The sequence below is a fragment of the Eschrichtius robustus genome, chromosome 7 (genome assembly GCF_028021215.1).
Source record: "Eschrichtius robustus isolate mEscRob2 chromosome 7, mEscRob2.pri, whole genome shotgun sequence".
NCBI lineage: Eukaryota > Metazoa > Chordata > Mammalia > Artiodactyla > Eschrichtiidae > Eschrichtius > Eschrichtius robustus.
Window position 1 is genome coordinate 127,642,148 of NC_090830.1, and position 27,618 is coordinate 127,669,765.

General features: G+C 50.6%; 1 protein-coding gene across 6 annotated transcripts in view; it reads left to right on the forward strand.

Annotated features, from left to right (window-relative positions):
• Positions 1-27,618, forward strand: part of GRK5 (G protein-coupled receptor kinase 5) — a 219,971-nt gene that overhangs the window by 102,058 nt on the left and 90,295 nt on the right. For 5 of the 6 annotated variants that reach the window (XM_068548645.1, XM_068548647.1, XM_068548648.1 and 2 more), the window contains one exon: positions 249-344. In XM_068548645.1, coding sequence (XP_068404746.1) covers positions 249-344 — 96 coding nt within the window. Of the gene's footprint in view, positions 1-248; positions 345-27,618 lie in introns of those variants that run through there. The other variant, XM_068548651.1, reaches the window with a different exon arrangement.

Below are 27,618 nucleotides of genomic sequence, written 5' to 3' on the forward strand. Positions count from 1 at the left end.
AGGAACAGGGCGCCCGGTGTGGGTGCAGGCGTGGAGGATGGGAGGGACCGCTGCTGCTGGTGGTGGCGGGGGCCAGGCCCGAGCGAGCCTGCAGGAAGAACACACAGGCTCGATGCCGGCCGGGGAGGGGGCGCGTCCCTGTCTCCCAGCCAGGAAGCCGTGCACAGGCTCACTGGGCTGGGACACAGGCTCTGGAGCCTTGGACAACACCAGCATCAGCTCCCCTTCTTTCTCCCCCATCTCTGCAGGGGGCGGAGGAAAGCGCAAAGGGAAAAGCAAGAAGTGGAAGGAAATCCTGAAGTTCCCTCACATTAGCCAGTGTGAAGACCTCCGAAGGACCATAGGTAAGCTGTCCTGCCTCGAGGGGGCGTGGGGAGGGACGGGGAGGGGAGCAAGGGGCCTGTTAACCGGAGCCGTCAGAACGGTGAGTCAGGTACAAATCGATTAATGCAGTAAAGTGATGCCAGGTAGGAGCTCCAAGCTGATGCCTTTGCTAATTGATATAAAGATGCAGCCAACATTCGTCGAGTATTTGGTGTGTGCTGGGCAGGATTATCTCCCAATTACCCTTTGAGGCTGTTATTTTACTCCACTTTTCAGCTGGGGAAACCAAGGCACAGAGAGATTCTGTAATTGGACCAAAGTTGCACAGCTTGTGGGAGGGCGGTGGAGGTGGGCCACACCTGGCCCTGAGCCCTCCCTTGTAGCTTTCCGCCCTTCCTTCCTGGGGCCCGTGGGTCCTGCCCTCGGGAAGCAGCCCCAGGCTTTGGGAGCTGAGGCGGGGTGGTGAGCCTCTGGGCCCCCCTTCCCTGCTGCCGGGGATGTGGGTTCTCACCCAGTGGCCAGGCACTGGGACATGTGGGTTCTCCCCAAGGAGCTGCCCTGCTCAGTACACAGCCCTGTCCTCTGTATCCAGCACCCACACGGCCAGGCAGCTCCAAGAGCAGAGGGCGCTTGTCTCCCGAGGGGCTGGCACAGCCAAATGCACAAGGGCGGTCTGTCCCCGGCCCCGCTCCGAACACGGCTGTGGTGAGGAGGCTTGGGGACTGGACGAGGACTCTCTGTGCTGGTGGGAGCCCTGGCCCTTCTCCCCTGTGTGCCCAGGGTGGGGCACTCCGCCTTGCTGCATGAAGGCGTCTTATCTGCTCCTGACTGCTAGAGGTCACGGATGTGCCATACTGTGTTTATTATACTCAGATCCTTTGAGTGTGGATATAGGATGATGCTGTTACCCAGAACTCCGCAGGCCCAGCTGCTCTGGAGACTTCTGCCCGGGGCACTGGGTCAACTGCCCTGCGCCTGCCGTGGAACGTGAGGCCACTCGTGGCCCTTTAGCTTTTCTGAATGGCTTCTCCGCGTGGCCTGGCCTCCACCAGCTCCCCAGGCCAGGTGGGACTCACATGCCGTCCCAGGCCTGCTCAGTCCTCTCGCCGGGCCCCCCCTCTCCAGATTCTTCAGTTGTGCCGTGACAGCAGGTGACCTGTTCTCTCTGTGCTCCCCACATGCCCAGCACGGAGGAGGAGCTCCCTTAATTGGTGTTTATGAAGTGAAAGGAAGCCACGTGCATCCCACGAGGCAGATGTGAGCAGGGAGGAAGTAGGGTGCTAAGTGGTGGGGAAATGACCTCAGACCCACCTTCCGTCCTTAAAACCTCAGGTCGGAGTCCCCACGGTGTTCTTGGGACTGAGAGTGCAGTTGGCCTAAGAGATCAGGGCCTCTGGGTCCAGGCAGACTTGGGTTCAAACCCCACCCGCTCTCCAGCCACCTGACAAGCTACTTAATCTTGCTGAGCCTCAGTTTCCTCAGCTGAAAACAGTGCTCATGGACCCAGTCCAATGAGACCAGGTGTGTGAAGGGCTTCGCTGGAGCCCGGGACCACTCCCCTTAGCACTTGACTTTCTTCCTGGAATGCACAACAGCTCCCACTCTGCTGGGCCACTCTTGTGTTGGGGGGTGCCCAAGTTCGCCCTTGATCTGGAGGTACGTGGGGCAGTGGGGGGAGAGAAGATGGGCTCTTCTTCTGGGGCTGGGAGAATGTTGGGGAGGGTTTTGCCACTGACAACTCACAAGTAGCCTTCAGAGAGGGGAGAGGAAGGAGAGTCCCTGGAATCTGCCGCCACCCTCCCGGGGCCATCTGGTTCTTTAGGCCTGGAGAGAGTAGGGCCTAGGGGTGGGGAGGGGTGGGGACCTCAGATGCCATGGTCTCCGCACACCCCTGGGGAGCCAGACCTTCTTCTCCATCCTCTTCGTCCAGGGCGAGCAAGTTCAACAGCTACCACATGCCTTTCGTGGATACTGAGCCCAGGTTTTTCTCAACAGGCCCAAGAATGGCTCCCACTCAACCTCGGAGCCATAGGGCTGATCCAAGAGACCCTTCTGAGATGTTGATTTGGAAGAGAGAGCTTGAAATAGGGGGAAAGGACCCTCCAAAGGGGGGAGCTGTGTAGAGAGGCAGGGTAACTGCGTGAGGGCCAGTATCACCTGGGAGGGGCCCAGCAGGTGGAGCCCATTTGCTTCTCTGCCTTTGGGTTAACTGCCTGCAGGTGGTGGTGTCCGGAATGGTCCACAGGGCCCACAGCTCTGAAGGCCACCTCCTCAGAGAATTTAAATTAGCTCCTGGCCAGGGTCTTTCAAAGCATCGTGCCGTTTTGTCAGGGCACCTCCCACCTCCCCACCTCCCACCCCCAGTTATTATTGGATGTCTGTTTGCCCCTCAAGTGCAAAAGTCTCCTCGAGAAGGATCTTTTAAATTCACCACCATGTGCCTGGTGCCTGCTTACAGGAGGAGCACAATAGTTGGATGAACGAGTGAAGGAAAGAGTGAATGCAGTGGTATGAAGGAGTGAACACTGAGCTTCTGCAGTGTTTTAAATAAATGGAAGAGTGTTGAGAGTCATTTGAGGAACATTTGTGTACCTGCCACCTGGATTAAAGAAATTTTAATATTTTGCTATATTTGATTCATGTGTCTCTTGAAAATGGAAAACAGAAACGTCAACTATAGGACTTTCAGTTCCAGACAACGTGGAGTAGATGCGTGTTTCCTATCTGCCCCCACCATGGGCAGGCAGTCCAGAGCTCTGGACATCACATATAAAAAAATATAAGAAGATTCCTAAAGGGACTTCTCTGGTGGCGCAGTGGTTAAGAATCCGCCTGCCAATGCAGAGTACACGGGTTCGAGCCCTGGTCCGGGAAGATCACACATGCTACGGAGCAACTAAGCCCGTGAGCCACAACTACTGAGCTCTCGTGCAACAACTACCGAAGCCCGCGCGCCTAGAGCCCGTGCTCTGCAACAAAGAGAAGCCACCGCAGTGAGAAGCCCGCGCACCGCGATGAAGAGTAGCCCCTGCTCGCCGCAACTAGAGAAAGCCCGTGCGCAGCAACGAAGACCCAACACAGCCAAAAGTAAATACATAAATAAAATAAAACCAAAACAAAACAAAAGAAGCATTTAAAAAAAAGAAGAAGATTCCTAAAAATGGAGGAAGAGGCAGACTGGCTGAGACCTCAGGATGTGAGGAGTGATGTGCCAGTGAGCTCCTGGCTTTTCTTTTTTGCCTCCCTTAAATCCCAGGGACCAGGTGCTGGAGAAACTCACTACCCGGAGATGCCAATGGGTGCAACAGAAAAGACACACCCCCCCCCAAAAAAAAAAATCCTGTTCTCTCTAGCCAGCGGCCTGGGAAAAGGACAGCTGAGCTGAGCTGGCCCCTCCAGAACGGTCACACTTCGGCCACAGTTCACTCCAGCAACGTGGACGCCTCACTGTCTACCTTTCTTTTCACTTATCCTAGTGCCAGACTCAGAGACCCAGGGCTCCCTCCCTCTCCACGTCTCTCCTCTCTGACACACAGATCCTGATACTTGGAGGTGAGCGGGTTCTGCCGAGGTTCAGTCCCCAACACCAACTCTCAGTGCCCCCGACTCTAGCCCTGCTCCCCATGGGGCCTCCAGGCATTGCCCCAGAAGTGCCCCAAATGCCCCTCACCTTCCAGTTGGCCCGGCCGCACCCTTTTCACTTCCGGTATGGGGAACCCCCTGGAGCCTAGGATTCGCCTCTGAGCTTTTCTCTGTCCGTGGATTTCACCCCATGGGCCCCATCCCCATCTGTCCATCAAGGTCCATAAACGGGCCTCTTGTCAGAGTCCACTCCCCTGGGAGGGTGAGAGAAACGTGCACGCTGGCGTGTGAAAATGAATTCTTCTGTTCTCCTAGAGGGATTGAAAAGACTCTGTGTATGAGTGCAGTGTGAAGAGAGGCCGGGAAAACAGGAAGGCCGCCATAAACCGAGGGGCTGCAGCTCGCGGCGACCGGCCCCAGGGCTCAGGCCTTCCTGCGTGTTTACAGTCCGTCGCCCTGGTGTTTGCCCAGCCTCTGCTGGGGTCCTGCTGGAAGGCTTTCTTAAATAAAAATCTCATTTCTTTTCTAGACCAATATACAAACTAAACAGTGGCAAATGCCGCATTTATTTTTCTTGTGGACACATGAGCTCACTTTCTGAAGCTCTTTGGGAGGATGTCCCAGAGCAGGCTTTGGGCCAGGGTGATGAGGCCCTTATGGGCCCAGAGGGCCACGTTGGAAGGCTCTTGATCAGAGGGGAGGACGGAGACCACAAGGACCCTGTTGACTGGCCAGAACAGTGGTCTGCCAAAGCCACACCCTCTCTGGCCCCCAGCACTGCCCTGACAACCACAGGCCATCTCCCCCAGCAGCCAGGGGGATTCTGAGAAATGAAAACGGCACCCCTTGGATCCCCTGCTGAAACCGCTGCAGCATCTCCTCCCACCTGCAATAAAAGACAAACTTCTCACCGTGGCTTCTGAGCTCTTTGGTCGTTGCGTGAAGCCTAGGGATCCCTTCTCAGAATAATGCTTTTACATACAGAAAATAAAATACGCAGGGTTGCAAAGGAAACCAGTTCTTTTCAAATAGTTATTAGATACTTTAAAATTTTATGATCTTGAAGTATATGTGCTTTTTTGTTAATACTTTAATAAGGCCCAGCAGCTGGTCTAATAGCTACTGTAATTTTGAATTAGTGAGGAGCGTAAGTGATATTTCCAGATATCTGCAATGATGGTGATATGAATGGGTCTGAGATTTCCGTCATTGACAAGTCCCAGGCACTGCTAACATTACTGTGGGTTGTTGTCAACATTTGTGACTCAATGAAGTGCTCATTTCCAGTTAGAGGCTGGTGAAGAGAAAGATGACATTTTTCTCCGTCCAAGTCCACAGACCCCCTGAGTCCTATCCATGGACCTCTTGGCAATGCCCTTCCTACCCTGTCCTATGTGAGCCGGGCCTCACCTTTGTCTCAGTCACTCCCTCCTCCTCCATTCACTTTGCTGTGCTGGTTGCCCTTTTGTTCCTTGACTACCCCAAGCTTGTCTGTAGCCTGGAGCCTTTGCTAACCCCTGCTGTCCTCTGTCTGGAATGCTCTTCCCCACACTTCTTCTAGGGGGCCTTTAGGTCTCAGTTCAGATTTCACCTCCATAGAAAAGCCTTCCCAACCAGCCTTTAGAAAGGAACTATACTCGCCCTCTAATTGCTGTCTTTCACACTGTGCTGTTTATTAATGTTCTTGGCCTGCGCCCCCAGCTGCAGTCATCCTTTGTTTAGTTGTTGACCTGTGTATTTTCTCTCTCCCTTACTGGACTGGATGTCCTATGCCAATACTGACTGTGTCTTGTGTGGGTCACCATTAGAACAGTGTCTGGCACACAGGAGGGGTTCACTAAATGTTGGGAGAGTGAATGAAGTGAAATACTGGAAATGAGGGCTCTGTTTAAAAATTCTGTGACATATGCTTGCCACACCCACAGTTAATTTAGCCAGTTGTTTATAGTCATAAAAGTTCAGACTCAGGCGGCACCTTAGAAAGCGTCTGCTTTAAGTCTACCTTCCCCCACTCCCTACTAGATAGATGAGCAAGTCAGAGGGGCAGGTGACCTGGTGGCTCCTGGCCCAGGCCCGTTTCCCCTGAGGCTGCAACTGGAGTAATTCTCACAGGGATGTTAGGCTTTTACAGAATTCTCGACTCAAGGAACTGGAGAGCATCTCGTCTAGCCACCCATTTCAGACCTGAGTCTGAATTTCAGAGCCTGTTAGGCTCCCAGAGGAGAAGTGACCTGCCCAGGACAGTCCAGGCCCCTGGTCCTGAGCTGCAGCTCTCCACTCCCCAGGATCATATTGACTTTATAAACATTTTGGCATCAGCCCCCAGCCAGTACCCACAGCAGAGAAACTCAGTAGGTACTCGGAGGGATAGACATTTCTATCTGTCTCTTTTTTCTTTCTTTTATCTTCTAAGTATGGGTAGCATGTTCATTTGCTTATTCAACAAGTGTTTACTGAGCACTTATGATATGCTGTGCACTGGGGAAACAGGCCTGATTCCTGCCCCCCTCCCCCCGAGCTCATTCATGGCTGAACCCAAGAGACTGGCAGAAATAAAGAGGTGATAACAAATTCTGAGAAATGTCCATGATGGAGGGACAGGTTGCCGAGCTGGAGAATAGTGTGGAGGGTCTTCCACCCGTCAGGAACTTCCCTGGAGGAAGTGACGTCACTCTGAGCCTCCCAGGGCATCTCTTTGTGTGAGCTCCCTGGGGGCATGGACCACGTGCTCTCCATCTTGGGGCCTCCATCGCTGGCACAGTGAGTAGGTGGATGGATGGATGGGTGGGTGATGGATGGATGAAGTGACTGAATGGATGGATGCTGCCCTCCTCCCCAGCCTGGAAGCCGTAACTGGGATTGGCAGGAACGAGTATTAAGACAGAGAGTCCTTGCCACATGTATCTACTTCCAGTGTGAGCCCCAGACATGAGTAACTGATTTTAGACAGTCCTGGAGGGGGGCAGACAGATCATGAGAGAAGGAGGGTTCTTTGATATCTGCTTGATGAAACATCAAATAGTGGCATTCGTTAGTAAGCTAATTGTAAGATAATTAGAGGGTCCAAATCAAAGAAGTTCTCAGAATGTCCAAAACTTGGAAGGCTGGAACATCATTGTGAAGATAAAAGATTGTTGAGGTCTGCAAATATTTCTCAGTGACGCAGAAAATTCTGTTGAGCAAAAAGTGTGGCATTTTTATTTATTTAGCTCAGGCTCATTGCATGCTTTTTTCTTTCATTAAAAAAAAAAAGAGTATGAGTGAAAGAGTTGATTATTCCACTGTTTGGCAATATTTCTGTAGGAACTGTCCAAAAGCTATATAATAAATCAAGGCCCCTCCCCACCCCCTGGTGAGGCTGACGTTTACTAGGAGGCTGTTCACAGAAAGTAGCTGCCGCAGTGCCCTGTACACTCACCGACGGACGGGATGGGAGAGATTTCGTTTGCCTTGTGGGACAGCCTCTTGCCAAAGTCTTAACTCTTTCCAGGAGCAGAAGCTCTAGGCTGTGGGGGATTCCTGGAAGAAAATGGAGACTTTTAACCTTAAAGAAGAAAAACCAAAATACTGTGATAATGTGAAGACTGCCTTGAACTAGCCTAGTTTTGACTATTCACCCAGCATTGCTCATGGTCTTTAAACAAGAAGTCAGCCTACAAATATTTGTTGAGCTCCTGCTGGGTGCTGGGCATTGTTGCAGGCCCAGGAGCTGTACCATTGGCCGCAGAAGCAGGGTCGTCTTGTGGAAAGTCACTGGCATTAAGGTCAAACGGTGGCTCTGCTGCTCCCAGATGTGTGACATGGGGCAGGTTGCTTAATTTCTCTGGGTTGTCGTTTCTTTGTCTATCAAATGGGAGACACCATTACCAACCTGGTAGAACCGTTGGGAGGGCCAGCAGAGTGCCTAGAAGAAGCCATCCTTGTCACCATCGTCGTCATAGTGCTAGTGGTGCGTGGCAAAGGCTGAAGGCCCTTGGGGAGGGCTTCAGAGTTTCCCAAAGAAGCCGAATTGGCTGCAAACGATGAATGCGGCTAGCTGCTTCTGTGCTGACATCTCGTGGGTCCAGTGCCCCAGGGACTCCAGCCTTGGGATCATTTGAATCCTACCCTTCCTTGAGCCCCTGCTTCTGGCCTCCCCTTCCTGGAGGCCACCCTGATATCCCTGCAGCCCTCAGCCCTCCTCCTTCCCCTCAGCCCCACAGCACACCCGTGGAAGCCGATGGCATCACACTGTGCCCAGATCCCTGGCCTTGTAGGTTTCTTTGCAGGGACATATGGAAGGTTGCACCCCAGAGCCCTAATAAAGGTTACCCCTGGGGAAGGCATAGAGGTCAGAGGGGATCTTAGCTTTATCTGTAAGGTGATTTTTTTTTTTTTTAAGGAGAATGAATTGGCAAGTTATTTGTGTAGTGAAAGTTGGATGAATAAATACGGGATTTGCTGCCTGGTTCCACAGTGGGGCAGTGGGATTGGTGACACCATTGCCCTCTTTCCTAGTTGATTTTGGGTCCCCTGATGAGTCTGTGGGCTCCAAGAAGATGGTCAGAGTCTCTCCGTCTTTGCAGATCCAGCAGGACTGTGGCAGTGTGGCTCTTGCCCTGTTCTGCTGGGATGCTGGCAGGCAGGAGGCACCCTGTTGCCTTCAGCAGGTAGGGTCTCAGGGCCTTCAATCCTGCAAGGCTTTGGAGGAAGCCCAAGCCTGGATCAGCTCAGCCTGACCCTGGACCCCATCCCTGGCTCCAGCCTCCTCCTGGGTTGCTCAGCTCTGCGCTCTGACTGGCGGGGTCCCCCTCATCCAGCCCACGGTGGTCTCCTGCCTGCACATCGTCGATGTCCACTGAGTGGAATGGGCAGCCGGGGTCCTTTCCCAGAGATGTGACAGGGGCTAGTCCGTGCCATGCTGCAGACAGCCTCCTTTTCTGCTCGTCCCTGTTCAAGGGCTACAGGTTCCCTGGCATTGCCAGGCACGCATCAGGGTCTGGAAAGGAGTATGGGCTCCTGGGACAGGTCTCACCCCACCCAAGGGTCTGCATGACCTGGTCCCCTTCAGGCCTGCCAGGCTGGCACGCAAGCTCTTGGTTTCATCGCCAGGTAAGCCAAGTCTTTCTACAGACGTCATTCTCGTCCTTGGGGTGATAAGGGCACGTCATGTCTGTCGTTCTGCCACTTGCCATGCTCCGATAAGGCACAGCATCTGCTTGTCCTTGGAGGGCAAGATAAATTTAGATGTGGCGGATTTAGAACATCAGGTGACCTGTTTGCAGCTGTAGCTCTTACGAGGGAGAGGGTGGCCTGGCTAGTTTGCTGGGTGTTAGTCTCACCTCTGCACCAAGAGGAACAGCCACTGGAAAGCAAGGGCTGGATCCTCGGTGCCTGGCCTGGACTTGGGTGCAAGCAAGATGCTCAGTGGGTTTTGTGTTTGGAGATTCTTAGAATGGAGCACTGATAGGGATTTTACAGATGATCTGAGATTGTGGTTTCCAAAGGCTGCCCTGCAGGGAGCATGAGGGATCCAGAGCAGACTTCTATCTGAACAGGGTTTCTTTTTACCTTTTATATTTGGTAAGATTTTATTCCAGACTGAAGGTTTTACCTGTGTAAGATTTTATTCCAGAGTGAAAATCAAGTTTGAAACCCACTGCTTTAGGCCAGGTCTCCCATTTTCCAGGTAAGTAAACTGAGTCCCAGAGAGACAAGCGACATGCCGAGGTCTCCCTGTGACCTGACTCCAAGGCAGGCTTTCCCTCACCGTGTTAGTCGACTCAGGCTGCCAGAGCAAAATGCCACAGACATTTATGGGGGCTTAAACAACAGAAACTTATTGTCTCACAGTTCTAGAAGCTGGAGGTCTAAGATTAAGACGTCGACAGTATTGTTTGCTTCTGAGCCCATGAGGGAGAATCTGCTCCAGGCTTTCCTCCTTGCTTCTCATGGTTGTTGGCAATTTTCAACATTCCTTGGCTTGTAGAAGCATCACCCTAATCTCATCTTCACTTTAACGTGGCATTCTTGTTCGTGTCTGTGTGTCTGTGTCTGTCCAGATAGCCCCGTTTTATAAGGGCACCAGTTATATTGGTGTCATATTGGGCTAGGGTTTACCGTAATGACCTGATTTTAACTCAGTTACCTCTGTAAAGACCCTATTTTCAAATAAGATCACATTCTGAAGTACTAGGGGTTAGGACTCCAACATGTCTTCTTTGGGGGTCACAATCCAACCCCTGGTACCACCTTCTCACATGGTCTCTGGAGTTCAAGTTCAAGGGGCTAGAGGATCCCAAATCTGACCAAGTCTGAGGGTGGATCCTTCCCTCCTTCCTGACCCCAGCTTGGGGTTAACCCCTGCAGGCCCAGGCTGACTTCTTCCCACAGGCCACAGGAATGTCTACAAGACAATTAACTGCTTTCCAAACCATGCTGCTTGGTGCTTTTTTGTTCCCTCTTTTTATTATTGTTGTTGTTATTGTTCAAGTAATTGTAATTGGTAAATTACTTTGCTAAAAAACATAAGAAAGGCCACCCATAATTTTACCACTCAGCTATAGCTAGTTAATACTTTCATGTAATTCCTTCTAGCTTTTTTTCCCTGTGTACATACCATGGTTTTGTTTCTTAATCTTTTTCTTAATATAATTTCCAAAATATTTTCCCACGTCATTAAAAACCTCCATAAACGTGATTTATGTTTTTCCATTTGGCGCATATTTATTGAGTGTCAGGCATTGGGGATACATCAGTGAACAAAACACAAAATTCCTGTTCTCTTGGGCCATCCAGAGGGGTGAGTGTCTACACCAGTGGACAGTGGGGAACTAGCCTATTGCCCTCCTCCCAGCGTTGGTCCAGGCCCCTGATCTTTCCCCACCTGTGGCTTATTTCCTGAGGGCAGATTCTTCCTTTAAGTTATCTTGAAAATAAGCCCTCTCAGGACTTCCCTGGTGGTCCAGTGGTTAAGACTCCGCTCTCCCAATGCAGGGGGCACAGGTTTGATCCCTGGTCAGGGAACTAAATCCTGCATGCCACAACTAAAAGAGCCCGCGTGATGCAACTGAAGAGCCCGCATGCCACAACTAAGACCCGCTGCAGCCAAATAAATAAATACTTTTTTAAAAAAAGAAAGGAAGAAAAGAAAAGAAGCCCTCTCCCATTAGCCTCCAATGAACCTGATTTTTCAAGGCTTCCTGTCTATCCCATGTATATATTGTACTTTTGGGGGGTTTTCCCTCTATTTTTTGCCATTACAGTTAGTGTTCAGATGAGCATCTTTGTACTTCATTGTGACATTGCTCAGAGGTGAGAAAGCCCACACTGTCTTTTTTTTTTTAATTTATTAATTTATTTTTGGCTGCGTGGGGTCTTCATTGCTGCGCGCGGGCTTTCTCTAGTTGTGACGAGCGGGGGCTACTCTTCGTTGTGGTGCGCGGGCTTCCCATTGCGGTGGCTTCTCTTGTTGTGGAGCACGGGCTCTAGGCGCACAGGCTTCAGTAGTTGTGGTGCGTGGGCTCAGTAGTTGTGGCTCGCGGGCTCTAGAGCGCAGGCTCAGTAGTTGTGGCACACGGGCTTAGTTGCTCCACAGCATGTGGGATCTTCCCAGACCAGGGCTCGAACCCATGTCCCCTGCATTGGCAGGCGGATTCTTAACCACTGCGCCACCAGGAAAATCCTCACGCTGTTGTTTTTGAAGGCAGACGCGTGTAGCTAAACCCGAGTAGCCTGCGCCATGACCTCTGCCTCCCTTGCTTCCTCTGGAATGTTCTGTTTCCCGCTCGTGCTTGCGTCCGCAGATGCCATTAACCTGAAATGTGCCTCTGATGGACAAAGCCAGCGAGGTTTGGTGAGCACCTCGGCCCCGCTTGCCAGCCCCAATTCACTGCAGTCGCAGGCATGAGAAGGGCTTTTCTGTCTGTTTTGAGGCCTGTTGCTGAAAACAGGGGAAAAACAAGCTGGTTTATGCAGCAATGGGGACCTCAGGCCAGCACAAGAGGCCAGCCGACCCGCAGCAGCCTGAGCATGACAGAGTTCTGCCCCATAAAGAGACACTAGGACAACACTCCTGATGGTCTCTGCCCAGACTATTTACAGAATTTATTTCCCGGGCTCTGTCTGTTCAGCAGCACCTTGGCAGTATTGCCCCAGCCTCTGCCTCAGCGTATTAAACACCCCTTGTTCCGAGTACCCCAGAGTTAGCACCCAAGGGAGAGTGAGAAGAAAAAAATGTGGGCGGAGGGATATTTGGGGCCAATATAAACTTTCAAATTAAAAAAAAAAAAAAAAAGAACAACACCAAAAAAATGTATCCCCTAAAGGGCTCCTGTGGGCATGAGCTCCTACTGACTTCTCTCTGCGGCCCCTTCCAGCCAGTGTTAGGAAGGAAAATGCAAAATCAAGAAACATGCAAATCGAGCGCGGCTTTTCATTTGTTCGTTTTTTCTGTTTCATGGTTGTGCTGTCCTTGCACTGTCTTTTAAAATTATTATTATTTTTATTATTATTAGTTTTTGGCCTCGCGGCTTGCGAGAACTTAGTTCCACGACCAGGGGATTCAACCTGGGCCACGGCAGTGAAAGCACAGAGTCCTAACCACTGAACTGCCAGGGAATTTCCTAAAAATCATTTTTAAAATTATCTTTTGGTTCTTTTTGTCTTTACAAAAATAATATAAACCCATTGATGACATTTCCAAAATAGAATCTAAAAAGAAGAAAATAAAAATTGTCAATGAGATAACCGCTGTTGACATTCTGGTCTGTGGCCCTTTCATAGTTTGTTCTGCTTAGAGAGAGAGAATTGTGCCAGCTGTCTTTTGTTGCCCTGCCCAAAAGTCAGGTATCATCTTAAATCGAGAAATATGGTTGTAGAATCCCCAGTGGACTGGGAGGCAGAAGACCCAGCTTCCTGTGCTACTCTCTTGGTTCTATGGCCTTGGGAAAGTCGCTTAACCTCAATTTGCCCATCTTTAAAATGGGGATCCGGTAATCTTTCCCACTGTACTGGATGATCAAGTGGCCAGTGGAGTTACTGGTAGAAAGCCTTTATAGTGAGCTCTGCAGATTGATGCTGGCCATTTTCAGTGTGGTCGTGTGACCCTTTCTTCTAAAGCCACCCCTGTGTCTGATCCTGATGGCAATCACCACCCTCCCTCTGGCTGCCCAGAGACCTGGGATCCCCCCTCTCCCTCTGACTTGCCACCCCGTCCCTGTCCTGTGTACATAGCCAGCCCCTTCCAAGTCCAGGTAACTGCCTCCACAGTCTCTCTTGGGGCAGTCCCTCTCCCCCCATCCCCACCGTTCCCTTCGTCCCGGGCACTACCTTCTCCTGCCTGAACTCCTGTGTTGCTGCCAGCTCCTTCCAGGCTCACGTGTTTCCTACCAAGCTCTACGCAACAGCCAGGAGGCTCTTTCTAAAACATCCATCTGATCACGCTACCACCTGCTGCTTCAATAGCTTTCCACTGTGGTCAGGATGGAGCCCAAAGGTCTCCAAAGGTCTTATCAAAGCTGTCCAGGCCCTGCCTTACCTGCCCTTCCTTACTGCTCCCAGCTGCACCCCTCCTACTGTGCCCCGACTCAGCCTTTCCTTCTTTTTTTTTTTTTTTTTTAAATATTTATTTATTTATTTTATTATTTATTTATTTTGGCTGTGCCAGGTCTTAGTTGCGGCGTGCATGTGGGATCTAGTTCCCTGACCAGGGATGAAACCCAGGCCCCCTGCATTGGCAGCACAGAGTCTTACCCACTGGACCACCAGGGAGGTCCCCAGCCTTTCCTTCTTATTTCCTCCCTTCTCCAGGCCTTTGCCCGGCACACATCCCTAACTCTGCCTGGTAATTGACTCAGCCTTGGTCTTCTACCTTGCAGGTCACTTCCCCCAGGAAGCTTTCCCTGGTGACCTTACCTAGTCTGGGTTTGGTCCTCACCCTGTGGCAGTCTGATGACTGGCCTCTTCCTCCGCTTGACCGCAGGGCAGAGCTTGGATCTGCCTGGTACTGTTTCCCCATCATCCAACACGAGTGTCTACCCTGCACTGTGCCCTTTTAGAATCTTAATTTTCTTTCCTTGCTGGGATATTTTTGCCTTAATCTTCCCAAATCCTGGAATGATTGCTGATGGGTCTAATTTTTCTCTATGAGTTCTTTTAAAAGGCTCTGGAAATGTGGATAGAGAACGGCTTTCACCTTGTCAGTTCTGAAGTAGCTGCTTTGATCACAAATGGTTCAGGACAGAGGTGTCCAACTGTACCCCCCCCCCCCCGGGGCAGTGACCCCACTTTTCTCTCCCTTTCTGACTCAAGGGGCAGCGTGGGCGAGTTGGAGGAAGGGGTGTGTGCTGCCAGGCCCGCTGTCACGCCAGCCCCCTCTGGTTGGTGGGCAGAGATGGACACAGAGGTGATGCCACTCGACTCAAGGGGCAGCGTGGAGAGTTGGAGGAAGGGGTGTGTGCTGCCAGGCCCGCTGTCACGCCAGCCCCCTCTGGTTGGTGGGCAGAGATGGACACAGAGGTGATGCCACTCGACTCAAGGGGCAGCGTGGAGAGTTGGAGGAAGGGGTGTGTGCTGCCAGGCCCGCTGTCACGCCAGCCCCCTCTGGTTGGTGGGCAGAGATGGACACAGAGGTGATGCCACTCGACTCAAGGGGCAGCGTGGAGAGTTGGAGGAAGGGGTGTGTGCTGCCAGGCCCGCTGTCACGCCAGCCCCCTCTGGTTGGTGGGCAGAGATGGACACAGAGGTGATGCCACTCGACTCAAGGGGCAGCGTGGAGAGTTGGAGGAAGGGGTGTGTGCTGCCAGGCCCGCTGTCACGCCAGCCCCCTCTGGTTGGTGGGCAGAGATGGACACAGAGGTGATGCCACTCGACTCAAGGGGCACTCCAGGCCTTTAGCTGAGACCAGCTTGAGGCAGAGCAAGGTGCCGAGAATGGCTTTGCCAAAAGACGCCATCATCAGGCTTGGGTGTCAGCAACTCTGCAAGTACCTGGCAGCTGTAGGCACTGTGCATACGCCTCAGGCAGGTCAACTGGGACAAAGCTTTTGAGGGGCTAACCCAGCTCTGTCAATTTGGTACAGAGACAACAGTGAAGAGTGTGAGGGACCTGGTTTTGAGCCTCAGTCTCTCTATCTGCAAAACGGGAATAGGAGTGTTGGGGGGATTAGCTGGGGACGGGTGTGGGGAGAGCTCTGCACAGGGCTAGGCTCACAGTGGGTGCTCACGGGTGGCCGCTTCATCCCCTTCCTCTTCCTTATCACTGTTGTCAACAGTTCGTGCAGTTCAGAGCTTTGCTTCTTGGTTCCCTGAGTGGTGGTTGCCAGGTCCTGCTGGTTTTAAGTTTATCTGTTCATTCATTCATTCATTCATTCATCTGTTAAGTCTTTACTCTGTGCCAGGGATCTGGGGAGCTGCCAGGTGGTAGGGGAGCTGCTTTCCGGAGTGGCTCTCGGTAGCATGGGCTGGGCCGTGTATTTCCTTTACGTAACCTGAATATAACCCTTTTCCCTTAGCCCTCAAATCTCTATTTACTAACTCTCAGCAGACTTAGAGGTTCCAGATGTTTCTCCTCCACCCCTCCTTTCTTAAAGGCCGTCTCATCCATCCCTCTGGCTCCAGGCAGGAGGGGTCTCAACCAGCTCAGACACATGGAGTGAGAGCCAGTTCATCCGCAAACCCCTGTTCAGCTTTCACTCTGAAGGCCCAGCAGAGGGTCCCCAGGGGGCATGTGAGGCCAGCTCCATCCCTTAAAGAGCTGTCCCTAGTTGGGAAGACAGGGCAGAAAGCACACACACGATGCTGGGTAGCAGCCACGTGAATGTGGGCAGCTGTCAAATGTCTGTCCTTAGTACCAAGTGCCCAGAGGTGGGGGGAGAAGGGGGACAGAGACGTCTATGTGGGACGGGAAGGAGCCAGCTGAGTCGCGGGAGAAAGGGAAGACTTTTGGGGTCAGCAGATTCAGCATTATCCAACCAGCAAGCATTTCCTGGGCACTTGCTATGGCCAGGCATCAGGCTGCTTGCCTAACAGACACACACTCATCGAAGTATTACAGAACCCTATGGGCCAGGGGCTGTTTTCCCCACCCCTGTTTTTCTTTCTTTTTTTTTTTTTGGCCACGCCGTGTGGCATGTGGGATCTTAGTTCCCCAACCAGGTATCAAACCCGTGCCCCCTGCAGTGGAAGCACGGAGTCTTAACCACTGCACCACCAGGGAAGTCCTCCTATTTTATGGATGAGGATGCAGAGATTCAGAGAGATTAATAAACTGCTCAAAGTTACAGAGCTCTGGAAGAAGCAGAGCCCACATTCAAACCTGGGCCTGAGTCAAGGCCACGCTGGCTGTGATTTCCACCATGTTGGCCATGGTTTCCCTACGGGGGTGGGACAGCATGGGGCACATTTGGAAGGTGACGGTGCACTGCTTTGGTGAGCTTTGTGCAGAGAAGTCAGGAGTGAGAAGAGGCTAAGAGAGGCTGGGTCGAGCCAGAGACACCATCCATGCCTCCAGCCTGGAAGGTTAGGTCTTTGTCCTGCAGGTAGTAGGGAACCATTGAATGTCCATCTCTGACAGCCCCTGCAGCCATTCTCAGTGAGAGCAGAGAGCAAAGGGAAGCAGGCAGGGCTTCCTGGGTGATATGAGATTCATTCACTCCTCCAGATATTTATCCTTTACCTACTATGTGCCAGGGAGGAATGAGACAGTGTTTCTCAAGTACCCAGCCCAGCACCTGGAATGTCCCAGAAATGGCCGCCACTTCTGATGGCAGTACGCCGTGGCTCAGGTGATGCCACAGGGGGCAGGAGTGGCTGGAGGTTCCTCACCCGCAGCGTCTGTCTGGGAGCAGGTTTCTCTTTGTGATGCGGGGTCATGGGATGCCTTTCACATCACCTGTGAGGTCTCCGAGCCGGCAGCTGTTCCCGCTGCCCACCTGTCTCTCCCCTTCTTTTCGGGGGTGATTTCTCGTTCCCCTGCTGTCTGTCCTCTCTCCCTCCTCCCCCACTGGGCCTTTTAGAAGGTGGCAGATGGGCAGGAATGTTACACTGGCCGTCTTTGCCCGGGATGTGCCTGGGGTCCGGTTGGGAGATCACCTCGGGCATGGTCCAGGTGCGGCTTGCAGACCTGAGCCGACTGGGCGTCAGAATGTGGGTTTGGGTGCAGAGGGAGCTCTCCGCCCTTGACAGTCCTCTGGCCTCCTCCCCTGGCCAGTCAGCCAAGAGACTCATTCTCCTGGGGCTTTTGCCACCCTCTGTCCGTGTTTGGCTTTAACGTGAAAGGACTAGTTCTCAGCTGTGCTTGCCTGCTGCTGTGTTAACTTCCCTCTCATCCCCAGCCTGCACCCCTCCTGGATTCCTGTTTCCTGCAATGACTTTACTAGGTAGAAACCTCAGAATTTCTGTCCCCAGTTGGTTGGATCTACCCCCCTCTTCTCCATCTCTTTGCTTTGACGCTCAGTCCTGAGGGCTGAGGTACAGCTGGCACCCGGCTCATCTGAGGGGAGACCAGGCTTGTGCTGTCTGTTGCCCTCCAGCTTTCTGGAAGAGTCTGCGGGGGTTCCATCTTGTTGAGGGGATTGTCCTCGGCCTGGCCTTTGTGACCCAGCGCTGTACTATGTGCGTGCGTTTGCGTGTGTGTCCATCACCAGACCACGTGCCCTGAAGGCAAGCTGTGTGCTGTCTTGTATCCCTTTTGCCTGAACAGATACCAGGTGGAGTGACTCTGACCTGGAGACAACACCGGCAAGGGAAGGCAGTGGAGAGAGTTCTGGGCCAGGAGATTGAAGTTCCAAATTCTGCATGGTTCCCACTTACCAGCTCTGTGCCTTAAGCCAATCACCCACCTCTCCAAGCCTCGGTTTTTGTTTTGTTTTCAATGAACAGGCTTTATTTTTTAGAGCAGTTTTAGTCTGGTGGAAATATTGAGCAGAAAGTACAAAGAGTTCCCATAGAGCCCCTGCCTAAGCCTCAGTTTTCTCACCTGTCAAATGGGGATGGACACCCACCTTGTTCTTACTCTGCTGGGGGGTTGTATAGAAACCACCCCTCCCCTTGCCCCCATTTTATGGATGACACGGCTGAGGCTCAGAGACAAGGGGCCTGTTCAGGACCACTGGCTGGGGAGTGTGAGAGCCTAACTGCAGGGGTCCAAGCAGGCAGTGAGTGGGCAGGGGAGGGACGAGCTGAGTGGGACCTTCGGCTTGTAAGGCCTTCTCAGGGGGGTGGAGAGTCTCCCCAGGAGCAGCTCTGATCTCCGCCGCCTTGGTTTGCAGCAGGGAGGAAAGCGCAGTGCCTCCCAGTGGCCCCTGAGCTCACACGTCCCTCCTGGGGCCCCTTCATTCATTTGTTCAGTGAGTCCTTGAGTGCTGACCAGGTGCGGCGCCAGTGCCGGGTGCTGGAGATCCGAGTTGTAGTCGTTTTCGAGCTAACAAGATTCCTCCCGGAATATCAGAGCTGGAAGACCTCAGTCCCATTCTAGCCGCACCCCTCACTCTGCAGATGGGGAAACTGAGACCCCACAGAGGGACGGACGGGCAGGCTGGAGGCTGAGGACGGCAGGAAACGAGGAGGGGCCTGGGTCTGCTGGCTCGATGGCCAGGCACCATGGGCCCAGGAGGTGCCTTAGTCGAGGAGCCTGGCAAACCCAGCCGCGGCATCTTGTGCGGGGAGGGCTGGGGTCTGAGCCGGGGAGGAGCAGTTCTGGGTCTGTGGCAACAAGGGACCCGTCCTTGGCTCCTGGTCTCGTCCCATCCTACCGTAGAGCTGAGTAATCACTTGCTGGGCAGGTCGTGGTGCTGCCACGCTCAAGGGCAGCCTCCGAATTAGGAAAGGGCTTTCTCCCAGGATCCCGGCCCTTCCCTAGGAGACGGGCAGCTTGGCAAGCAAAGAGGACAGCCTCACCGGTACCCATGGGTGCAGCCAGGTGGTGCCAGGTGGCGCTGTCTGTCCCGTTGTGTTCCAGCATCCACCCTTCTCTTCTCCATGAGGGAGGGCAGAGTGATAACGCCACAGGTGAGCTCTTCTCTCACCCACCTGACCCCTGGACAGGGGCTGTACCTCAGTTCCCTGTGCTCCCGGCGTGTATCACAGCGCCGGCACCCAGTAGGTGCTTGTTGTGTGTTTGATTAACGAGGAGTCCTGAGGCCTGGTTTTAGTTTATGCTCTGCCACTACCCACCCATCTGCATCCCTCTTTGTTCAAACTGCTGGGAAGCCCACAGCCCAGTTTTGTGCCAGAAGCATAGCTCTCCTTTGTCAGATGCCCTGGGGGGAGGTTGTTTTCTTCCCCCTCCCTCTTTGCTGATTATTTCCTATTCTTTGCCTTTCATTGAACGATTGGACGTGTGCTTTTATTGGAAAATGGTGTGGATCCTTTTGAGACTTGAGCAAGCAGCAAATACACCAGTCATTAGAAGTAAAAAGGAGAAAAGGCCCCCCTGCTCCACCTGGGAAGTAGGTGTGTCTGAGCTCTGTTCCGCCTCTCTGGAGAGAGGGCAGATTAGCACCTGCCCTGCTGACTTCAAGGAGTGTATGGGCAGAATGTATTTTGACAGGCCAGGGTGCTGGGCAGTACCAGGCCAGTGCCTGCCCCGGGGCTCTAGAAGATGAGGCCACTTGGGCAGGAAGATGCCACGGGCCTCCGTGGAATTGGCTGTGGAACAACCAGCCTGGAGGGGCCAGGGTTTGCCCGGCTGGGCGCAGCTGGCCAGCTCCCTATTTCGAAGAAACTGGCTGAGACCTTGGCTAGACCGACCATTGGAAAGTGCCCTGGAGGGGAATTAGACATCCCAAGTTACAGCACTGGTGGCAGGCCAACTTCGTGTGTTGCTTTGCTTTGCTCCTCTGTCCCTGGTAAAGAGGTATAGTGAGTGACAGGGCATCCACAGTGAGCCAAGACAGTGACATTGTCCAAAAAAGGAAAGAGCTCAACTGAGAGGTATAAATAGGAGTGCGGGGCTGGGGGGTGGCCGGATGACAGGGCTGCTCTGCTCACCCCCTCCACCACCACCGGAGGGCTGCTCTTGAGGTCCTGGCCACCAGCAGGAGACGGATTTTCTGAGACGTTGGCGAGAGATGAGGGTTGAGTAATCTCCCATCATCCTGCACCCTCTTCCCTCGCCACACCCTGGCCATCACATCATAAGAGAGAGTTTGGGAGAATGAGCTCTAGGTGGCCCATTTGCTGTGTTCAGAAAAGAACCTGTGGCTTGAGACCAGAGGGAGGAGAGGAGGGAGGATGGAGGGTGCTTGTGGTCTGTGCTGGAAGGAGGTGGGGCCGGTGAGGAGATGATGGGGCTGGAGTAGCAGTGGGCCAAGCCTGGTCCTCACTGGGCTTCAAGGTTACAAAGATGCAGACAAAAGGCAAGACAGCGGCTCGAGGTGGCGGCATGGCTTTGGGAGGTGGGCCAAGGTGATGCTGCGTCAGACTATATTTCCGATGGTTCTGGAAGGAAAGCAGTATCTTTAAAAGCCAAACAGGCTCAGTTCTTTGCTCTTCCATTTACTCACTGGATAGTCTTGGGCAAGCCTCTCACCTTCAGGAAGCAGTTCTTCACTCGGACCATGGGGTAAATACAGGACACCTCCCGGGGTCTCCGCGCACATCAACTGAGACACGAGTGGGAGGGCCCTGTACTCAGCGCTGGCACCTGCCAGTGTGGAACAATTCTCACTGGGGCCGAGATGGTCCTTGGGGGTCGGTGTGGGGTCTGTCTCTCTGCAGTCCTGGAGACAGCCTTTCTGGGGTCATTGGCCAGCAGCCAGGTTATTTTCCCAGTGAGGCCGGAATGGTGAAAGCCAGCTCTCCTGCCTGGCACTGATCCAGCTGCCGTCACCTCCTAGTCCTCTGAGTTCCAGGGATTCTTATGATCCTCAAAACCGCCACATGCCGCTGACTGTTGCTCTGAATGTGCCTGTCTTCACTCTCCGTGGAGGCTGTGGGGCTGCCATGCAGCTTGCAAAGCTCTTTTCACACTCCCTGAGCTCATGTAATCCCCCAGCAATCCTGCGGGTAAGTGGTATTTCCATTCTCCTTTTACAGACCAGGCTCCTAGAAGTTGCCTCCATTGCCCAGCAAGGCCTGGCCTGTGGCTGCTCTCTGCCGCTTCTCGGGGCTTAATCATGGTTGTGCCACACAGCTTGCCCCAGGATGGGGGGAGGACACCGTGCAGATGGGCCTGGAGGGTCAAGCCCATTCCTGCTAGATAAGCTTTCCACCAGCGGCGGCCGCCTCTTTGACGGGGACCCTCCAGCTCAAGAGCCTTTTGCATCTAGGTCTTTGGCTCTGTGGTCCCAAGCAGCCTGCTGCCTACACCTGTCTCATTTTCTCAGTACTCCATTTGGCCACAGAAAGGTGAGGTGGTGGGAGAAGTATTTTCTTTCAGTCTGAGTTGGTATGAATTTGCCAACTAAAACATTTATGTATGCCAAAAATCATTTCACTTGGTTACTTCTTAACAGGCCTAGTGCACTATTTTCCATCAAAACATTTCCAGCGTTCAGAAAGTGTCTCTGACACAGAAGCTGGGTCCTGCTGCATCCTTGTCACAGCTCACATTTTATTTGGGATCCAGTGTTTTCAGAATGTCACCACCTCTTGCTTTGCGTAAGGACTGAACTCCCTGATGGAAATATTTTGCAAGAATGTTTTTCATTGTCAAGGTGGCATAAAACTCCTTCAGAAGGTTTTCTTTGTCCAGCTCAGAGAAGAATCCCTTTTCTGTAGAGCTCCTGCCACGTTTCACTGGCCAGGATGGGTCTTGCCAGGGCACCACGAAATGGATCAAGTCCCCTTACAGCCAAAGCCATTGAAGGTTCATGGAAATGTTTGTGGAAACAATTGCAGACTCCTCTGCTGACAGCCCACTCCTTTTGTGTAATTTTTGCTAGAACATGCACCCAGCACAGCAGAAGAATTTGGCAGCCCTTGGAATGTGCTGGAATGGAATTTAGCTGTGCTCTCGGTCCAGGTCTCTGATACGGCTGTGAGAGAATGTTCGCCTGCTCAGTAAGCAAATATTCAATGAGCTCCTTCTATGTCCCAGATTCTGGGCTAATCAGAGATAAGTGCCACCCGGGCCCCATCCTCAAGGAGCCTAGTTGATGGGGACTAAGAGATGCAGGTACATTTCATTCCTAAATACTTCAGGACCATATTAGGAAGGGCAGCAGGCACGTCTGTTAGTGTTGTGAGGTGATTTCAGGTGAGACATGGATGAACTGGGTTATGCATTTATTTTGATGTATGCCATTTAAAAAAAAAAAACAGTAACTACTACAGTCATTTCCCATATGTTATTGATTAGGGAAAAAAGTTGAAAAAAGGTAGGAGGGAGAGTCAATTAAAACCCAAGTTAAAGAAAAATACCAGGTAAATAGTGTAATGGTAGTAACGATTACAGGTGGTAGATTATGGTAAAAGTTATCGTTAAAAAATCTTGACAGTGGCTCATGAATGGCTGATGTCTGGAAAAGTTCAGTGCAGGTTTGTTGCACGCTGATGGGATGCCAGGGTCTTTACTTGTACCACCATCCAAGCTTCAGGAAGCTCTGGGAGATGGTAGTGTTACCATCCCAACTGACAGCTGATGAAACTGAGGGTCAAAGAGGGGAAGTGATTTGCCCAAGGCCACATGACTAGTAAGTGGAAGAACTTGAATTGAACCCTGGTCTGACTCCTGATCGTGAACTCTTCGTCACTATGCTATATGACAAAGTACTGCAGTTGGTCAAATGAAGAAGTGATTATTTCCTCCCTAGGGTATAATCCAAGAAATTTCCTAGAGAAGGAGGCCTTGACTGAGGGGCAGGATTTAGCAAGGGAAGTTTGGGTGGCAAGGCAGAGTATATCCCATCGATCAGATACCTATGATCATTGGCTGGATGGTTTGAACAACATGTTTTTTCCTCATATAAATGAAGTCTCGAGGTTAGGCTATGGGTTGGCTCTTCTGTGCCATTAGGGACCCAGGCTCCTTCCATCTCTCATCTCCACCAGATATCTCATGGTCCAAAATGGCTAATGCAGCTCCAGCCATCACATTCTTGTTCCAGGCAGTAGAAAAAAGAAAGGGAGGAAAAGGGTAAATATACATTCCTTTCAATGAGTCATCCACCTTTAAGGAGTTTTCCGGAAGCTGAACCTAACCCAGCTTCTCCTCATCTCGTTGGCCAGCCCTGGTTATAGGGGAGGCTGCCTACTGTGTGCTAGGCGTATGTGCATAGAAAACACAAGTCCTGTCCTCAAGGTGCTTCCAGTAGAGTGAGCTGCTTTTGGTTGAAGGTGTGGAGAGGGCAGCAGTTGAGTGGAGAGAAAAAAGCCTCCTCTGTACTGGGACCTGCTTCTGGAGTGGTCCCAATAAGCATGGTCTTTTTCGCACTGTTCTGCGTGTTGGTTTGTCGTTTAATTGGAGTGTAGAGTTGCAGCAATTAGGCTGCCCCAGGCAGCCCCTGCTCACCATCCCATCAGCCCCTCTGAGAAGACAAGAGCCACTCTTGAGTGCAAAACAAACCAGCTTCCCAACCTTCCATCCTCCAGTGCAATTAGAGCAGGAGCTGCAGAGCCAGCTTTTCACTGCAGCCTGGAACTGAACCCTGGGCTGTCATTTAGAGCCCTGCATGGGGTGCAGAGCCCCGAGGCGAGTGTGGGGTTCTGTGAAGCTCGTGGGAAACTGCTCACCGCCTGGTCTCCATCCTCTCTCGTGCCCTGCCTCCTGGCCATGGGGACGTGAACGTGCCTTGCACTTCTCAACTCTCAGGGGGTGCATGTCAGCTAGTTGCCAGGAATGTCAAGTTTGGAGAGTTCTTTAATATCAGTGATGCTTTTCTGAGTTGCAGAAGTTGTTCTGGGAACCATTCATAGAAGATCAATCCTTGTTTGGGTGAAGCCCCCTCTGCAGGGATTTGGGTTCTTTTGGTCTGAAATGCTCCCCTTTTACTTTGGGGGAAACTTTCACTTTTTATCAGATCGTGGAAAGAATGTTAGAGCTAAAATGGGCACAAGAGGTGGGATTAGCCCCCATGCCTCCATTTTCGTGATCAGACTTTGCTGCAGCCAGTATGAGGCAGAACTGGGGAGAGCAAGCTTCTGCACGCCAGTGCTGTGTCTTTGCTCTGTAGTCACCTCCAAGCAAATAATATTATAAAGAGACTGGAGAGATGCTTTCACATGGCGTTAGAAATCAAACCGCTATTAATATGCTAATTACAATGGTTTTATATTTACCATTTAAGCAAGTCCTGGAGAGCTTCTCCTTGGCAACACTGTTAGACATTCTGTTCTTGAAATAGAAAGTCCATATTACTGTTTAATGAAAGCTCTAAATCCAGGCTTTCCCTATGTTCAGCCAGCCCTTTTTCTTGGATTTAGTAGGTCCAGCCCTGGCTTCCCGAAATGAAGGCTGGGTGAGGTTGGGTGAGAAGGAATTGACGCAGTTCGGAAAGCAGGCATCTCCTCAGAGATGCCATGTCGGTGGATGCTGGGGCCCGCAGGTCCTAGGCCAGTTACCCGCTAATGTCGTTATACATCTAAGCATTTTTAGCAGTGACATCACTCACTCCTAAACAAATTCTACTGACTTTATTTTTAGACTGGATGATGCAGGTGCTCTTTGGAAATGTCTTTTTCTCCCTACATCACTTTTGTCCGGGAAGTACCCGGTTTATGAGAAAAACAAAATGGCAGCCACTCAGCCAAGGGCAATATAAATATTTACCTGGGAAACAGGGGGGATAAGTGCCTTATTTGCTTCGAGGGTGGGTCCCAGGGAATCCGCACCCCTTAGCTTTCTGAGGATCTGGGTAAGGCAGGAGCCCTCTCTGAACTGGGTGCTTTCATTCACTGGCAAACAGGAGAGTGAGCCTTTGTTCCGATCAGGGATCAAAGATACCCGATGAAGGGCATAGGACTTTTCTGAAGAGTAGGCTGTAGGTTCTAGAAGAGTAATAATACGTTAGCTAATGTGCTATAAACCTGACACATATTTAAGCACCCACTATGTGCCAGATCTAAACTAGGCACTGGAAATACACTGGGGAATGTTCCAGTTACCGTGGCTGAGTGATGTAGCGACACAAAACAACCATCTACTATGCTCACGGATTCTGCGGGTCTGGAATTCAAAGAGGGTAAAGCGGGGGTGGCTTATTTCTGCCCCACGTTGTTCAAGGCCTCAGTGTAGGACTTGCAGTTTGGATGACTAATCCACTTACATGTCTGGCAGTTGATGTGACTGTTGATGGGTCCTCTCTTCCTCTCCATGTGGCTTCACCATGTGGCCTGGGCTTCCTCACAATGTGATGGCTGGTTCCAAGGATGAGCATCTCAGAGGTGGAGAGCTGAGCAGAAGCTACGTCCTTTTTGTGACCTAGTGCCTGGAGTCACAAAGCATCACCCTCACTGTGTTCTGTTGGTTGAAGTAGTCACAAGTCCATACATGGATTCAAGGGGAAGGAACAAAGACCCCACCTGTTAGTGGGAGGGATGTCAGTCACATTGCCTGAAGAGCATATGGGATGAATGTATATTTCAAGAAGTATAAGAGTTTCGAAAATATGAGCAAGAAAGAAGAGGCTATTTAAAAAAGCAAAATAAAAAGAAAGAACTTTTAAAAATGAAAATTTAATAAATGAAAGTTAAAACTCAAGGGACATATTAAATAGCAGATTAGACTTAGTGGATAAAAAAAAAAATAGAAAAGTGGAAGATATATTCAAATAAGTAAACTAGAATGCAGCCCAGGGACATACGAAATGGAAATAATAAAAGACAGTAAGAGACATACAGGATAGAGTGAGAAGGTCTAATACACACCCAATTGGGTTTTCAGAAGGCAATAATACAGAAAATGGGAAAAGGCAATATTTTAAGAGACAATGACTGAGAATTTTGTAGTCTTTGACAGATATGAAACCTCAAATCTAGGAAATTCAGTGAGTTCCAAACATGAGAAATAAAGCATGATAAATAAAAATAAGCCTTCTCCTTTGACACATCAGTGTAAACCTGTGTCCACCTAAGACAAAGAGATGATTTTAAAAGCAACCAGAGAGAAGAGCAAGATTTCCTGTCTAGGAGCAGTGATGAGTCTATCAGATGACTTCTCAACAACAGTTTATGGGAGCCAGAAAACGGTAAAATAACCTCAATGTGCTGAGGGAAAGCAATTGTTAGCCTAGAATTCTATACCCAGTGAAAGAGTAAGAGCAAAGTTAGAGATAGAGGACAAAGCTTGGATAATTTCCCACAGATATATTTCATAATAGGACATTCTGAAGAATCTATTTCAGGCAAAAGAATATACCAAGTGGAAGGTCTTAAGGTGCAAGATGGAATGATGTGCAAAAATTTTGGTAAATATTTGGCTATATTTAAACAAATGCTGGTTGTATAAAATAATGTCTCAATTGAGAGATTAAAACAAAACAAAACAAAATAGAACTAAAATACTGGGCAACCAGAACATGTAAGCTGGGAGGGGATGATCAGAATCAAAGCATTCAAACTTCTCATATCTTTTTCAGAAGGAAGTTTTAGATGTTCATTTACCTCAGATTTGTTAAGACCAAACAGTATAACTTCAAAACTAGTAGAGCAGCAGTTTCTAAATGTGAACTGGGACTTCGGGTGTCCCTGAGAGCCTTTCAGCAAGGTCAAAACTATTTCCATAATGATACATAATCCATGATAATGTTACTTGTCCTTTTTACTCTTATTCTTTTGTGAGTGTAGAGTTTTCTAGAGCCTATCATCACTCTGTTAATGAAATGTATGCCTGTATATTCTTGTGTTTTAAATTTTTCTCAATTTTATTTTCTAATATGGAAACTATGAATAGATATAACCCACATAAACAAAAGCTGTTTGGGGTCCTCAACATTTTTAGAGGTGTAACAGTGTTCTGAGTCTATAAAACTTGAGAACCACTGTGGTAGAGGGGAAAAAAAGGAAGATAGAAGCAGTGAAATATAAAAGACAATTCTTGTGTAGCATTGACATATATATACTACCAAATGTAAAATAGATAGCTAGTGGGAAGCAGCCGCATAGCACAGGGAGATCAGCTCAGTGCTTTGTGATGACCTAGAGGGGTGGGATAGGGAGGGTTGGAGGGAGGCTTAAGAGGGAGGGGATATGGGGATATACGTATACATACAGCTGATTCACTTTGTTATACAGCAGAAACTAACACAACAGTGTAAAGCAATTATACTCCAATATGGATATATATATATATTTAAAAAAAGACAATTCTTGTGAAATAGCATTTCCTGAGCCCTGAGAAACAATTGGTGCTATATAGTTATCCTTCATTCTAAGATAACTCAAGATAGAAACTTTTAAATCGAGAGAACTGGTAAAGTAAGGTACTAATATATTCTGCAGGACTTGAAAACGTTGATCTGGAAGAATTTCAGGACTGGGTCATGCGCATCCTGTGTTACAGCGACACCTACTGAACACTGGGGGTGTTACAACCCAGCTCTATGGGACCAAGAACCAGCAAGAGTAAATGCTGTATTCAGACTGAAAAGGACCTAGAAAAGAGCAAATTCTGTCAGGCAGGGTATGACATTATAATCGGCTTAGACAAAACAAATTCTCAGGATGCAGAGGGCAACTCACAAAGGACATAATGACAGTTGCTTTGCCTACACACCGTCTTCCACAGTTAGATGGAAAATCAGGGAGCCTAGGGCAGAGGCTAACATCACAATCACCTTGGAGCTTTTAAGAAATA